Source organism: Meles meles, chromosome 1, assembly GCF_922984935.1.
Source record: "Meles meles chromosome 1, mMelMel3.1 paternal haplotype, whole genome shotgun sequence".
Lineage (NCBI taxonomy): Eukaryota > Metazoa > Chordata > Mammalia > Carnivora > Mustelidae > Meles > Meles meles.
The window spans coordinates 188,649,907-188,664,549 of record NC_060066.1 but is presented as its reverse complement, the minus strand read 5'-3'; the positions used below and the strand labels follow the sequence as shown (position 1 = coordinate 188,664,549).

Below are 14,643 nucleotides of genomic sequence, written 5' to 3'. Positions count from 1 at the left end.
ACTGGTTTCTGCATCCCTCCAGCCCAACCACGCCTTCAGGTTCTCCCAAGGGCCAAGGCACAGGCCACGCCACGTCATGTCGAGCCCCCCCAGGTCTGGTCCCTCCCTCTCCTGGGCACCACGTACTTTCTCCAGGCCGTCCTCCTTCAGGCTGATGATGTCCAGATCAAAATCTGTCCGTAAGCCACTGGTTTTGTTGAAAACAATCCGTCCAGTTAATCCTTCCCACTGAGCCTGCCGGAAGGGAGAGGGCAGAGCGGCAATTCCTCGGGCTCATAAATCATCATTCGGTACAACTGTACAATGCTTCATTTTAATTACTCTTTGCACTGATACTGTTCCCCCAAGACCATGATTAATTAATAATCACCTCCATCATTGCTCGGGCTGTGGTGCGAGCCAGCGATTTCCATAAATTCTATTATGCTCTTTAGCCAGCGTTACATTTGCACCTTCTCGTGTACAACATCGATCTCAGATGCACTCAAATGAGCCCCCGCCTTGAAGCCATGAGGAGGGGGAGCCCGTGGCTGGTCCCCAGAGAGGGGCAGGGAGACAGGCGGGCGGCATGGGGCAGGAGAGAACTGCGCCAGAGGCAGGAAAGCTGAGGGGCCAAGCCAGCCCCAGCTAGGGGACCAGAGGCTTGGAGGAGAGCAGGAGGAGACAGAGAAGTCCCCTTCTGCCCCGCTCCATGGGATACAGCCATGAATTTAGGGGACAGAATGCCAGGTCCAACCACAATTTGCTGTGCGGCCTGGGGGATTACGCTCACCTCTCTGTCTCAAGTTCCTCAACTACAGAATGGAATCCGTAATAGTATCAAAATGCCACGAAGGAGGAATGAGATAAATTCTGTAAAATACTTAGGACGGTGCACGGTACATACCCGGGCCCTGGACAAATGGCAGATTTTTTTAATCTTTTGTTGCCATCAACATCGCTAACACAGAGAGTCTGGGGTTCAGAGAATCCCCGGACCCAAGCTGAGGTCGGGATCGGGATCGGAGTAGGCGATCTGTGGCTGGCGATCCCAATTTCCTGGCTGCTTGTTTCTGTTTCCCTAAACAGTGGATTAGAACTCGGCCACACCCACGTGTTTACTTATTGTCTTTGGTGGCTCTGGCCCAGGGACTGCAGGCCTGAATAGTTACAAAGAGACCATCTGGCCCACAAAGCTTCAATATTTACTCTCTGGCCTATGACAGAAAAGATTTGCGGCCTCCTTTCTCAAAAATACCCTTCCGGGGGCCCAGAGTTTACCTACGAAGTATTTCCTACCGCTCAGAGCATGTAACCTGCCACCTGGCGGGCAGGCCGGGTGAGGTCACCATCCCCATGTCACAGACAAGGAAGCGGCTTGAGGGCAGAGCACCCGTCATCCAAGCTCGGATCCCGGGGTCCCACCTCCCTTCGAGGCTGGAGCTGTGTCCTTTCTCTCTTTTCTTTCTCTTCTCCGCAGAGGTGGGAGGCCGCAGGCACCCACGTGAACGTCCGAATGCCACGGGCTTTCTAGGTCTGGGAGAACAAACCCACGCATCCTGGAGTCCTTGGGGACCAGGGAACTGGGGGCTGGTGGGACCGGGAAGGAGGCGCCAGAGCATGCGGGGATTTTGAGGGTGCGGGAAGTCCTGAATATCGCAGTCCTTGCCTTCCCACCGTCCTTAGTCCTTGCCTAACCACACGCGAGTCAGGATCCCCTGTGGGTTCTGAAAAAGGTTCCGGGGCCTCTCCTTGGCTGAACGCCCCTGACACTCACGCTTACACTCACAGTGTGACAGCCAAGTTCATGGGATCATGGATCCCTGGAGGCCACAGTGATGCCTGTGGGGCTCTCCAAACACTTGAGCAGCTCCAAGGCAGTGTGGGAAGACTGAGGCAGAGAGGGGTGGGGCCTGGAAGGGGTCTGGGAGGTTGTTCAAAGGAGATGGATAGAATGTAATCTAACCTCTCCCAGCTTCGGGAAGGGGAAATGACCTGTTTCCTAGGTGTTAAAAAAGATGCATGATGTGCATAGCAAGCGCTGGCCTCCACACCTGCAACTATGTGGCCTATACTGCTGTTTCTCCTTTGTTGCTTCCTTTCATGGAGCTCCCCTGGACCAGGGCTGGCGCTTGGCTGGGAGGAAGGCTGGTTACTTGGGCCAGGGCCTGAGGCCTCAGTAGAAATCCCATCATAGAAAGCTAACCTCCTTCCCTGAATGCACTGATTTCATCTCATGACAATCCTGCCTGGTGGGTGTCACTGTCGCTCCCATTTCATGGTCCTAGACACTAAGGCTCAAAGAGGGACTGAGCTATACACAAAGTCCCACATCACGGTGGTGCAGGGCAGAAGCCCGGACGGCAGGAACAGAGCCGAAGAGCTTGGCCTCACCGTGCCCAAGTTCTAGAGCCCAGGGGGCCGGAAACGGGGCTGGGGACAGAGATGGAAAGATCAGAGAAGGTGAAGACCACTGTTTATGGCTTCACAGAGAGGCTCAGCTCCCTGTCGCTGTGGGCTGCCTTCCCCCTACTCTGCACCCTCAGGCTCTCTCCGGCCCCCTAGGGAAATCACAGCAGGTGCTTTCAAACCTGCATTCAAAGCGAGAAGCCTTCCCCCTTGTCAGCTGTGGAGGAATGAAATGCCAGCAAGGGCGCGGACTGTCGGTGGGTGGGCGGGTGGGCAGGGCAGGGCAGGGTAGGGCAGGGGGCCGCTGGCAGCTCCTCCCCGTGACATTTCCCGGCCTGCCTGCCCCTTCCAGCCACCGCTCAAGACTCGCTAAATGAAAGATGCTTCACACGCTCTGAACTCCGGCCTGATATTTTCCAGCTCCTCTCGGAAATGCCAAGTCTTTAAAATGATTTACTGTCACGCAGTCAGATGGGGAGACGGGCAGCTCGGAAATGGTCTGAGGGAAGACGGTGTGCTGGGCTCAGGCGGGCGACTTGGGTCCCAGGCTCCGGCTGCTGTGGCACTGCGGGCAAGCCACGTGGCTGCTCTGGGCCTCCGTCTCCACCATCCTCAGATGCAGGCGATACGGAGATGTCCCTGAAGGGGCTCTTGTAAAGGAGCGTGAGTGTTGAGAGCCACTCACCTGGCCAGCAGCCAGGAAACAGGAGGTACCCCCCGGGTGAGCCAGTCAGCCCCGGGAGGGAGAAGGGGGCCCCTTCCTCTGGTGTACGCCATGACGAACGAACCTGGTCCCCTCAGGGCTTCAGAACTGAGCCTCAACAATTCCAAAGGTGAGGGGCAAGCAGGGTGGGAGGTCCCCAAAATGATGTGGCCTGGGGACCCTCGTTAGCTAGAAACCCACCTGGGAACGAGAAGCCACAGCAAGGCAGTCACAGTGACAGAGAACATAGCAGTCGCCCCTCTGTTGAGTATTGGCTCTGTGCCAGCCTCTGGCCTAAGTGCTCCACACACACCCTAACTCACTTCCTCCTGCAACAACCCTAGGAAAGTCTCCAGAGTACAGAGGCAGACCTAAGGCACAGAGAGGTTCAGAGCTTGTCAAAGGTCACACAGCTAAAAAGTGGGTAAAAATTTAAGGCATTTTTGTGTGGCTCATAAGGGACCCGGGGTTGTGGCTTGGGTCACCGACCCCCGCACTCCAGCCTCTGGCCCCTCTGCCGGATGCCTGCCGAGGAAGGAGACACCGCGGGCTAGGAGTCGGGCCCAAGAGCTCCTGGAGAACAAGTGGATGATCCCCCGGGGTAACCAGGCCTGCTCAGGTCACTGGACAAGCAGCCTTCTTCTGCAGTTTTGAGGGGCTGGGTGAGAAGGGACTGTCATATTCCCCTTTTGCCAACGCAGCGGACACCGGATGGAGCCCCTTCTGGGCATGAGGGGAGCCAGTGGCAAGGACTTCATGCCTCCCTCACCATGATGGTGAGAGGACATTTGCCATGGGAGGAAATGGATGCTCGGGGATGTCTAGGAACACGTGTGAAGCCACACAGCCAGGAGAGGCAGAGATGAGCTCCACCGGCATGCGCGCCAGACTCTACAGCCCGTGTCCCGGCCCCATTCCTTTAGGCGCCATTCCCAAGCAGGAATGGGGACCCTGGGGCTTGCGGGAAAGCCACCCTGTCTGCTGTGTGTAAGGTGGTGATTCTCTTCACTATACATCCTCCTAGAGCTGCCTTCCTTTGCACGTGGGGTTACATCCCCGAATGCGAGGACTTGATTCACATCTGCTCTCTCCCGGGGCTGTGAGCTCGGTGAACGCAGGGGATCGTCTGTCTTGGTCCCACTGGATCCCCGGGCCTGGTGCCCAGCAGGCGCACAACAGCCAGCTGCCGAATAACGGAATGAGCGCTCAAGGCAGCCTGACTCACGGGTCCGGTGTGACTGCCACGAAGCCACCATCATACACCCCTTTCCAAGGGCTTCTCTCCACGGCACCTGGAGTCGCCTGGACATGGTCACTCCTCTGACCTGGGCTAACCCTGCCCCGATCTCCTCTCCGAGCCTTCTTCATCCACCATTTACTGGGATTTGACTCTGCCCACGTCCTGGAGAGATGCTCTGTGGACAGTTTGTACACCGTCTTCTCAACAACACCGAGGCGAGTACTCTTTATGCTCATTTTACAGTCAAGGAAACAGAGAATCAAAAGATTGATCCTCTCACCCAAAGTCACACAGCTTATTGCGATACCGCCAGACTGCTTGGTCCTGGCCTTAGCTTCCCCACCTGTAAAATGGGAACGATGAACTGCCATCCGAAGCTTACAAGGACAAGAGTGATGGAGCGTCCTTCGGAATCATCGGCTGGCACTGTGCATGTCAATGGTTGTCTCACAGCAGGACAGATTTCTGCTCTCTGGTCCCTCTGAATCAGCCCTAAGGATGGGACTTCTCCACAGCCTCCTTGGAGCCAGCAGAGCTGGGTCCCGGGAGGCCTGTGATGTCAAGAGGAGTTTGGAGCCTCCTCTGCCCCGCCACAGCCGTGAGCCTTGCCCCACTTTTCACGCAGGGGTCTTGTCTCAGCTTCCTGGCATGCTTTGTACCCCATTTTGCAGATGAGGCAACCAAGGCTCAGCAAGGTTCTCCAGCTTGCCCAAGGTCACACAGCCAGGGGTAGAGACTCTCATCTGTCACACTGGAAAGCCCACGCAGGTTCTGCTGACAACGCAGACTGCCCATGGCGACCCTCGGAGGCACCAGGGCCATAGCCTCACAACTGCCCTGTGAGATCGGTCCTGTCCAGCCATTTTCACCCAAGGAAACAGAGGCTCAGAGATGTGAACCAATGTGCCCAGGTTCATGCCCGATTCTGCCTGCCTCCTACACCTGGGCCTTGGCTCTGCAGCAGCGAAGACCCCCAGCAAGGAGGCCTGGGCGGGGGCGGCGGGGCAGAACTCACCTCCTTGATGAAGTTCATGAAGCGGCCGCCGAAGCGCCAGGCCTTGTGCCGATGGCACTGCAGGGAGTTCACGGTCATCTGCGGGGCCCGCTGGTAGCACACGGACACGATGTGGACGGCATCGTACAGTAAGGCCGCGTCAGTCTGGAGGGCAGGGTGTAGGGCTTGCCTGAGAGCAGCTCCCCAGCCACGAGGGAACTGCTCTGACCCCTCTCCCCTCCCCAACCAGGTACATGGGGTCCTGATGAGGGAAAGGCCCAGAGTGACCCCGCCCGTGCCCCCAGCGAAGGCCAGGCTTGGGCATCCTTGCTGTCCAGCCGATACCCAACTCCTACCCTGTCTGCAGCTCAGACCTTCTCCTTCCAGGTCCTTCTCCCTCATCCCATCACTGCTGCTGCTCCCAGGCCCTATCCACACCTTCTCCTTCCCTGCCTCCTAGGCTCCAGCTGGTTACAGCTCAGAGCCCTCTGTGGCCAGGACCCACAGGTCTTTATCCTTGCACTCTGCAATAACCCATTTATAAGCATCCCCTCTATTGCCCTTGAGGGGGACTGTGTCTGATTCCTTGTGTTCCCAGGGTCCTGCTTGAGGTCTGGTTGACACAGGACAGGTCTTAGGAAGGGAAATGGCAGCAGGGAAGACAGAGGTAGACAAGAGAGGACTAAAGAGGGAATGCAGTGGGGGTTGCAGAGGAAGGGGCGCCCGCGGATGTGGCCCGCCTGGCTGGGATACCATCATCACGCCGTCCAGCAGGCCAGACTCTGCCCGGGGAGCCGCCTGCAGCCGCTCCATGGACCACTTCTCTACGATGGCTGAGACATGCGGGTTGTCCACGTTGAGGATCCGGAACCCCGTCAGGTTCACCCCTGAGTAGCGGTAGGGCTCCAGGTCTAACGCATACAGATCCTGGACGGAAAGAGGTTCACGTTAATAAAGGTGTGGCCTGCTCTAGCCCCCCCCTCACCCTGGCCACCACTGCCTGCCCCCCACTCCCTTCTCTGAGTGCCGGGGGCCCAAGGCTGCAACTCCCTGCAGAGCCCTTCCTGGCTCGAGGTGAGGCTCAGCATCGGTGCAGAGCCTGCTGGAGGGCTGGACGGGGAATCAGCTAGAACGTCCTCGGATGGGTGGTTGACCTCACGGACTCACTGCTGCCCCCACTCCTGGGCAGGTGGCTCTGCTGGATTCTTCGTCTACAAAATGGGCCTCATGCCTCTTTGATAGGACCGAGGACAGCAGTCCACATAAAAGGCCTGGCCCAGAACACAAGAGGAGTTTGATAATGGTCATAAAGTTCATGTCCAATGACGGGGACACTCACTTTGGGAGGACCAAGAGCACTGGGCCTGGGCATCTCCCAGTGACCCAGAGGGAAGCTGTTGTATCCCACATGAAAGACTATTTAAAAAAAAAAAATCCTTTTTCTAGCTTTTGCACAGGGAAGGAAACCATCAACCAAATGAATAGGCTAAAAGGGAGAAGAACTTGAGAAGATGCTCAGTGTCACTCGTCACCAGGGAAATGCCCATCAAAACCACAAGAAGCGATCACCTCCCACCTGTCAGAATGGCTAAGATCAAAAGACATCACAAGTGTTGGCAGTGATATGGAGAAGAAGGAACCTTCACGCACTGGTCGGGGGAATGTAAACCCATGCAGTCACTCTGGAAGGCGGTACAGAGTCTCCTCAAAGAATTATCAAAACTAAAACTTTCTTCTGATCTCATAATTCCACCTCTGGGTATTTATCTGAAGAAAGCAGAAAAACTAATTTGAAAACACAGGTGTGCTCCTGTGTTCACTACAGCACTGCTTACAAGAGCCATCCATAGATAACGGATAAAGACAACGTGGTGTATACGTACAGAGGAATGTAACTCAGACATAAGGAGAATGACGTCCTGCCATTTGTACACCATGGCTAGACCCAAGGACGTTATGCTGAGTGAAGTCAGACAGAGAAAGACAAATACTGTATGATTTCATTTACATATATGGAATCTAAAAAACAAAACAAGCTCATAGATACAGAGAACAAAGTGGTGGATGCCAGAAGGGAGAGGGGTGGGGGGATGGGTCGAATAAGTCAAGGCGATAAAGAGGTACAAAGTTCCAGTTATCAAATAAGTCATGGGGATGTCATGAGCATAGAGAATACCATCAACCATAGGGTAATCACTGTGTATGGTGACACATGATAACCAAAGCTTTTGTGGGGATCATTTTGTAATGTATAGAAATACTGATTGGCTGTCTTGTACTCCCAAAATGAACATAATATTGTAGGTCAATTATAATTCATTTAAAAAATGGTCTTTCTGCTTGGGACTCAAGGAATGCCGCTGCCTTCTCTCCGCTCACCTCCGACATCACCAGCCAGGTCTCATCACCTGCTGTGTCCTGGGAGCAGTGGACTAACAGTCAGCCTTTCTGTCCATAGTCAGGTGGCATCCAGTCCAGTGTAAGGAGTAGACCCCAGCCTAGGGGCCAGGAAGCCTGGCCTTAATGCATGGGGCAGTCGAGCTTCAGTACCTCACAGCTCCAGCTCTGGGGCGAGGGGAGCCTTGAGGCAAGGAGGAAGTGAGGGATTAAGGGGAGGTGTGTGTGTGTGGAGGGAGAAGCTGGGTGCTAAGCTAGGAGAAGTGGCAGTGGTGAGGAGGTAGGGAGAGCAGAGCAGAGCTCCCTCCTGTTAAGAAAAACCCCCCAAACTTATAAAAAAGCAGGAGAGCAGCATCTCCGTTCAATGCAGTATGGGAGCGTCCCTTACCAGGCCAGCCCTGCACCCTGTGATCCTCCTGGAGAAGGCGCCCAGGTCTGACTTAACGGGCAGCTGCTGCTTAAAGGCCCAGACTCTGGGTTAACTTGGAGATCATGGCCCATTGAAAAGATAAACCCCGACTTTATTACCCTTGCAGGACATTAATCCTTTTTGTAACCAACTGAGCCATCTTATTCAGTGTTTTTCCCTCCCAATAAAAACTCAATCCCTCCCAAGCTCTCTGAGCCTGCCTTACCATCCTACTGGCTCCCTTGTTAATGAGCCCGATACACCTTTGACACATGTTCATCCTATATTCGCATGAGCCATTTTTCACTTTTTTTCAAAGTTCTTTTATTTTTTTTAAGATTTTATTTATGTATTTGACAGAGATCACAAGTAAGCAGAGAGGCAGGAAGAGAGAAAGGAGGAAGCAGGCTCCCTTGCTGAGTAGAGAGCCCGATGTGGGGCTCGATCCCAGCACTCTGGGATCATGACCTGAGCCAAAGGCAGAGGCTTTAACCCACTGAGCCACCCAGGCGTCCCCATTTTTCACTTTTTGAGAAAACATATTATTATGACGATCTAGATTGGTCCCTTCCTACTAGTGGTTTGGAAACTGAGTCCTAAGGTCCTCCTGGTCAACTCTCTATTCTTTTCTATGCTCTACCCTCATCAAGCTGCCTTCTGTCCTGGCTTCTGGTCCATCCTCTTTCCTGGGCCCCTCAACTCCTATGCAGCATCCTGTGCTGGGAGAGAGACAGGACACCCCGGGGGGCTGTGCTGTTCTCTGCACACCTGCAGCCGTCAGGGCCATCACAGTCCAAACTTCGGTGAACTCGACGGTGGCTCGAGGAATGCTGAGCCCGTGGGACAGCTCTTCCGCATGCAGTGTGCCGGCTTCCTTTGGTCTCTCAGATATTCCCAGCTGTTGCTAAATTCCTCCTGTTCCAGCTGCACCCCCAAAATGGGCTCCTTCTGGAATGCGCAGTGTTGGTTTCCTCTTGGAGGGTTTAGGGAACAGGGTGTCAGGGAAGGATCTGGAGCAGACTCGAGCCCCGGGCAAGAAAATTTCATCCGAGCCTTGCTCAGACAACTAGGGTGCTGATTCCAGGCCAGGACTTGGGGTAGGCCTGGACTTGAAGGTGGGATCTTCAGCAGATGGGGGATTTCTCACTGAGTGGGTCTGAGGTTGCCTGCTCCAGTCTCAGTGCGGAGGGGAGGATGGGCATTGCGCTCAGCCCTGGAGGACACCATCCCGTCCCAACACCCCTGCGAAGTAGCTGTTTAACAGTATGAGGTATGAGTTAACAGTATGAGTTTTACAGATGAGGAAGCAGGCTCAGGGGCATGAGGTGAGCTGCCTGAGCTCAAAAAGCTCATAAAAGGTAGAGTAGAATTTGCATTCAGGTCTGTTTCAGTGGGTGGGGGAGCTGGCTCGTGCTGGCCTCGGGGAGTGACTGTCACAGTTCTTCCTGCCTCTGCCTCCAGGCACCTCTCCTTGGTTGCTTGGTACCAGCCTTGCTGGGAGTGTTTACACCATGGAAATTAGCAATGCTCCAGATCCAGGGTTTCCCTCCCACACACTTGGACAGCGGGTGGCACACTGCCGTCTGTCTTATTCAAACACTCCTGTGCTTTATGCCCCAGTGATTGCCAAACATGCGACATGTACCTGATCAGTCTTTGGAGCTGTTCTGGGGTGTATAAGCTGCAGAGAGTCTGGGGTGCAGCCTGGCAACTCTGATTTGGGAAACCCCTCATCTAAGTCATGACTCCTGACAGAGCTGGGGACAGGTGCGGAATCAGAGAGGAGCAGAGGGGTGCGGGGAGGGCATGCCCAGAAGGAGGCCTCGTTCCCCGCAGTGCCTTCCCGAGCGCAGCGCACGGAGACAGCCTGGGCAAAGCCGGGGAGCACAGACTGCGAGGCCAAGCCATCTGGGTCCCAGCTGCATCTACCTTCCTTACCTCCATGGGTTCAGCTGCCAAAATGCAGGCGATAATAATAGGACCTAGCAGGTGGGGTTGTCATGAGGAAGAAGTGGGTTCATGGGTGTGCCCAGAGCACGTGTGCCGCATGGGAGATGTTAGGTGTTTGACCGATGCTTCTCTTCTGCTTTTTCTGGCTGCTGGTTCTCTCGGTGCTGGGCATGGTATACCGCCCCAGGGACATGCCCAGATATCAGAGGAGAGGAGCAGAGAGGAGCTGGGTCCTTCCTGCTTACCCATCTTGGCAACATAGCAACAATTGCGATGGGCTAATAGCTATGAGCACCTGTGAACCCCAGAACAACAGGCAGCGTTCTAAGTGCCTTTTGTAAATGAACTCGCTGAATTCTCATTTCCACCTTATCCAAGGAGGATATTATCATCACCCCATTTGGGAGGAAAGAAATGAGTCAGAGTGGTTAGGATTCATGTCTAACCCGGGGAGCAGTGGAGTCCAACCCGGGCAGCCCAGCTCCCGAGCCCCACCTCTGTCCCATGACCAGCCCGCCATCCACACAGCATTCAGAACGGTCTCTGGGATCTAACCCCCTCACTCCCATGTTTGTGGATCCTTACTGCCTTCTCAGAATGAGATGCAATTTCCTTAGATTAGTTCACAAGGCTCTCCACCCCTCTTCAGCCTCACTTTTATTCCCACACCCTCCCATGTTTTTTTCGGGAACCAAAGCACTTTTGTTCCCCTCCCTTTCTCCCTGACCACTGCCCATGTCCCCATCACGCAGTTTCTGTCACTGTGCCAGCATTTACGCGTGTTCTAGCCTCTGGCTGGACCGTCTGTCTTCTCAACTCTCTTGGGTGGGCTATTCTCTGAGATTCAGTTCAAGTGGCACCTCTTCCGGGAAGCCTCCCCTGACTTCTCCTTTATACATGCACAATAGGAGGGGGGTTGGGGGGCTTTTGCTCTTATCCTGGGAGTTCTTGGCTTTCACTCCACCAATAACAACTGTTAGTGTCTGTGTCTGTCTCTCCCATGAACCCCCAAGCCAAATACCCCTGTCACCCAAAGTGGAAAGAAAGGTCAGTTAGCCAAATAGCTCTCTGGGGCGCCTAAACAGCAGTGGCAGGGTCTGGGATGGGGGACTAGAGTTTCACATCCTCCTCTCAGGGGGAGTTCTCAGTGAAGCTGGAGGCTAGGAAGGGTTTGGTCAACTGCCCAGGGCGGGGGAGGGTGACACCCTTGAGGGGCCTGCTTTAGTATCAAGAGATCTTCCCCCAAATCGCCTTTGAATCAGGCAGGTAAGGGGAGGTGGAGCCGTTTTGTTCTGCAGAATGGAGAATGTGAGTTTGCAGCCAGAGCTAACTTGTGGGGCCATGGAAGAGAAGCTGACCTCTGCTCCCCGGGGCCCCCTCCTCACTCCACCCCTGCACGGGACCCAACCTCCTTTCCAAAGCAGGGCTGACCTATAGCTAAGGCCCGAAGGGTGCCAAAGCATCCTTTGTCCTGGTGCCCAGGGTGTCCTGACTCGGTTCGCCCTCCTCTAGGACCAGAGGCCAACCGGACTCTGTGGGAAGCGTGGCAGCTCTGGTCCTGGTAGGGGGGTTTGGGGGCTGGTGACAGCAGCCCTTCCCATCTCCAGATGCAGCACGGTGTCTACAGCTATTCGAGTCCAGGGAGGGGGGGCGGGACGGGGCATCACTGCTGGGATCACTTCCCTGCCTGTCACCCCGAGCCTGGGGCACAAAGCAGTCCCGCTCCCATGACGTGAGGGCAGCGATGACGGGGAGTCGCTGAAGAGGCCTCTTGGTCTGGCTCCAAGTCTGCGTCCACACTGCCCTGAGACCCCAAGCGCTGTACACAGTGAACCGTGGGCAACCTTGCCGCTTGGCAAAAAGTTGCTGTTCTCGATGCCAAATGTTGACACACTGAATTCAGTATCGACGAGGGACCTTTTAGAAACATTCAGCATAACATAATAGACTAATTCATTAGCACCCCATGGGTCTGACTGGGTAGAAGCCGAAGCTCGGAAAACATTGCCTTAAGGAATGACAGATGAAAATATCTTTCCCATGATATAACTGTTATTGCCGGGAAGTGGCATTAATTGTGATTGCTTATCTATTAATTTATTATAATTCTTTTTTCACCTCCAGGCTTTTACCTACACATGACATGTACCAGGGGCTCAGCTGGGGCTGATTAATGCGGGGTTATCTGGGAAAGGCTTGAAGCTGGCTGGAGCAGATAATGGCCGCTGGGGTAATTAAAATGTCTTCTGCGTGGAAGAAGAGAGTTTGGAGAATTTTTTAGAGGCGAGGTGCTGGTGATGTGGGTTTCCTAAAGGGAAGGAATAAATGCCAAATGCCACCGCCTTCCTGAAATACAGCCTCGACGGACCAATGGGCGCAGGGAGGCAGCATCACGAGGTAGGCTGTGAAGCCAATGGGGGCTGAAGAGAGGATCGTGGAGCGGGAGCCGAGGCTGAAGCGGGATGAGGGCCGGAGCGGAGGGCCCAAGGGACACAGCTGTCGCCCTGGCAGGTGGGAGGGGAGGGGACAGCTCGGGGAGAGGCTGGTGGACCCCTTCTCCGCCGACACACGCAGACAGCAGAGCTGAGCGTGGTGTGCGGGTTGTCCCTCCCTGGGAAGATCCACTTTCCCTGACCCTCAGAGAGGCACGGGGAGGACGGGCGGGGAGCCGGGACAGTCATGCACAAGACCGGCAGTGGGCACCAAGGCCTCTACCCCTGATCTGCTACGAGACTCTGGACAGCTCCCTCAACCTCTCTGGTCCCTCTTGGCCCCTCCATCAAAGAGGAGAAAAAACCCTGCCCTGGGAAGAGGAAAAGCTGCGATGTGAGAAAGGGCTTGAGAACCTGTGAAGTGTGGGCCCTGCTGAGATCTGTGGAGGCTCCATTCCCCACCCCCACTGGTGTCAGTCACCACGTCTGGCCCATCGCTGCTGGGTGGCCGGAGGAGGCCAGTCCCCCGCCTCATGCGGGCTTTCAGCATGACAGCTCCCAGCAGAGGCCCTTGGAGCTGGACAGCTCCCAGCTGGTGAAAGCCCTCCCTCTGCTCCTTTCTTGCTGGGTGACCTCTCGAGCCTCGGTTTCTACTTTGCTATAAAGTTGGGCGATCATACCTCCCTTGGAGAGGCATTCTGGATTTGTGGATGAGACGGTGTAAGCTGAATACAGAGACGACCTACGCGGGAGCTACTTCACCACTGAACTCTTATCTCCCACTCTACTCAAATAAATACTGGGCACTTGACACAGCGGTAGCGCTGTTACTGTACCCATTGTGTAGATGAGAAAAGGAAGCCCAGAGAGGTGAAGTAGCTCGCCCAGGGAAGTGGAAGGATCTCAACTCTAACTCACATAGGCAGGCCCCAGAGTCCATGGTCTTAACTGTTGCCATGACAAGATTGTTGATAACTTCATGGATTACTTTCTACTTTGTATGGTAGTCATTCTCTCATTCAAGCATTCATGAGCGCCTACTGCATACCAGGCACTCTTTGGGTGCTGGAGATGGATAGGTGAACCAGGCATAGTCCTTGATCTCTATATGCATGAAGGAAGCCTGCCAGCTGGTGAGCATTGTGTGGGTCCATCTCCACACACTCTCTCCCACCCAAGTGCCCAGCTCAGTACCTGAGGCCTTGAGAGGATCTGTATGTGCCTGCTGCAAGTGAGTAAATGGATACCTGAATTAAGGAAATGAAAAAGTAAGAGAAATGGATGCTGTCTAGGGCTGGAGGAGGCCCTTTGGCATTAGGAAACTGCCCTGAGCCTCCCTCCAAGACCTCCAACCTTGACCCCAGGAAGACAATGGCATTAATGAGAGCAACATGGGGGCGCCTGGGTGGCTCAGTGGGTTAAGTCTCTGCCTTCGGCTCAGGTCATGGTCTCGGGGTCCTGGGATCGAGTCCCGCTTCGGGCTCTCTGCTTGGCAGGGAGCCTGCTTCCTCTGCTCTCTCTCTCTCTCTGCCTGCCTCTCTGCCTGCTTGTGATCTCTGTCTGTCAAATAAATAAATAAAATATTTTTTAAAAAATGAGAGCAACATGGGAAGTGCCTTCTCTAGAGCCTTGCCTGAAGGTCAAGCCAGGCCATAGGGCTAAGGGCCCAGAAGTTAGTCTTAGTACCCTAGAAGCCCAGGATGGGATGGACAGGGCTGCCATGTCTGGGGACAGGGCCTTGGGCCCCTGGAATGTGCCCCTCTGCACCTTCCCAGCCTTGCTCCTCTATCCGGCTCCCAGCTCCAAAAAGAGGTAGAATATGGGAGATCTGGGGACCTTATCCTCCAACGTCTAATGACTTTCCAGGATATAGCATGACATGGAAAAATCAACTTGGGTGGGCAGAAATCCAGAAAGAACTTGGGGAAGAATGTGCCTGATCTTAGTTACCAGCTTCCAGAATCCCTTTCTTCCAACATGACTCCAGGCAGACGCCCAGAGCTGAGCCCTGGATCAAGAGATGTGCAGGCGGGTCCTGAGCTCTGCCACGGGCACAGGGAACGGTGGGTGGGGAAGAAGCCATGGTGTGCTGGTAAACACTCAGTAACCAGCTCTCGGAGGAGGGGAGGT

General features: G+C 54.8%; 1 protein-coding gene across 2 annotated transcripts in view; it reads right to left on the bottom strand.

Moving 5' to 3' along the window:
- Nucleotides 1–14,643, bottom strand: part of GRIK3 (glutamate ionotropic receptor kainate type subunit 3) — a 224,720-nt gene that overhangs the window by 56,491 nt on the left and 153,586 nt on the right. For both annotated transcript variants that reach the window (XM_046028210.1, XM_046028203.1), the window contains exons 6-8: nucleotides 6,079–6,252; nucleotides 5,347–5,490; nucleotides 127–234 (exon numbers count right to left, since the gene is read on the bottom strand). In XM_046028210.1, the coding sequence (XP_045884166.1) occupies nucleotides 127–234; nucleotides 5,347–5,490; nucleotides 6,079–6,252 (426 nt within the window). The remainder of the gene's footprint in view (nucleotides 1–126; nucleotides 235–5,346; nucleotides 5,491–6,078; nucleotides 6,253–14,643) is intronic.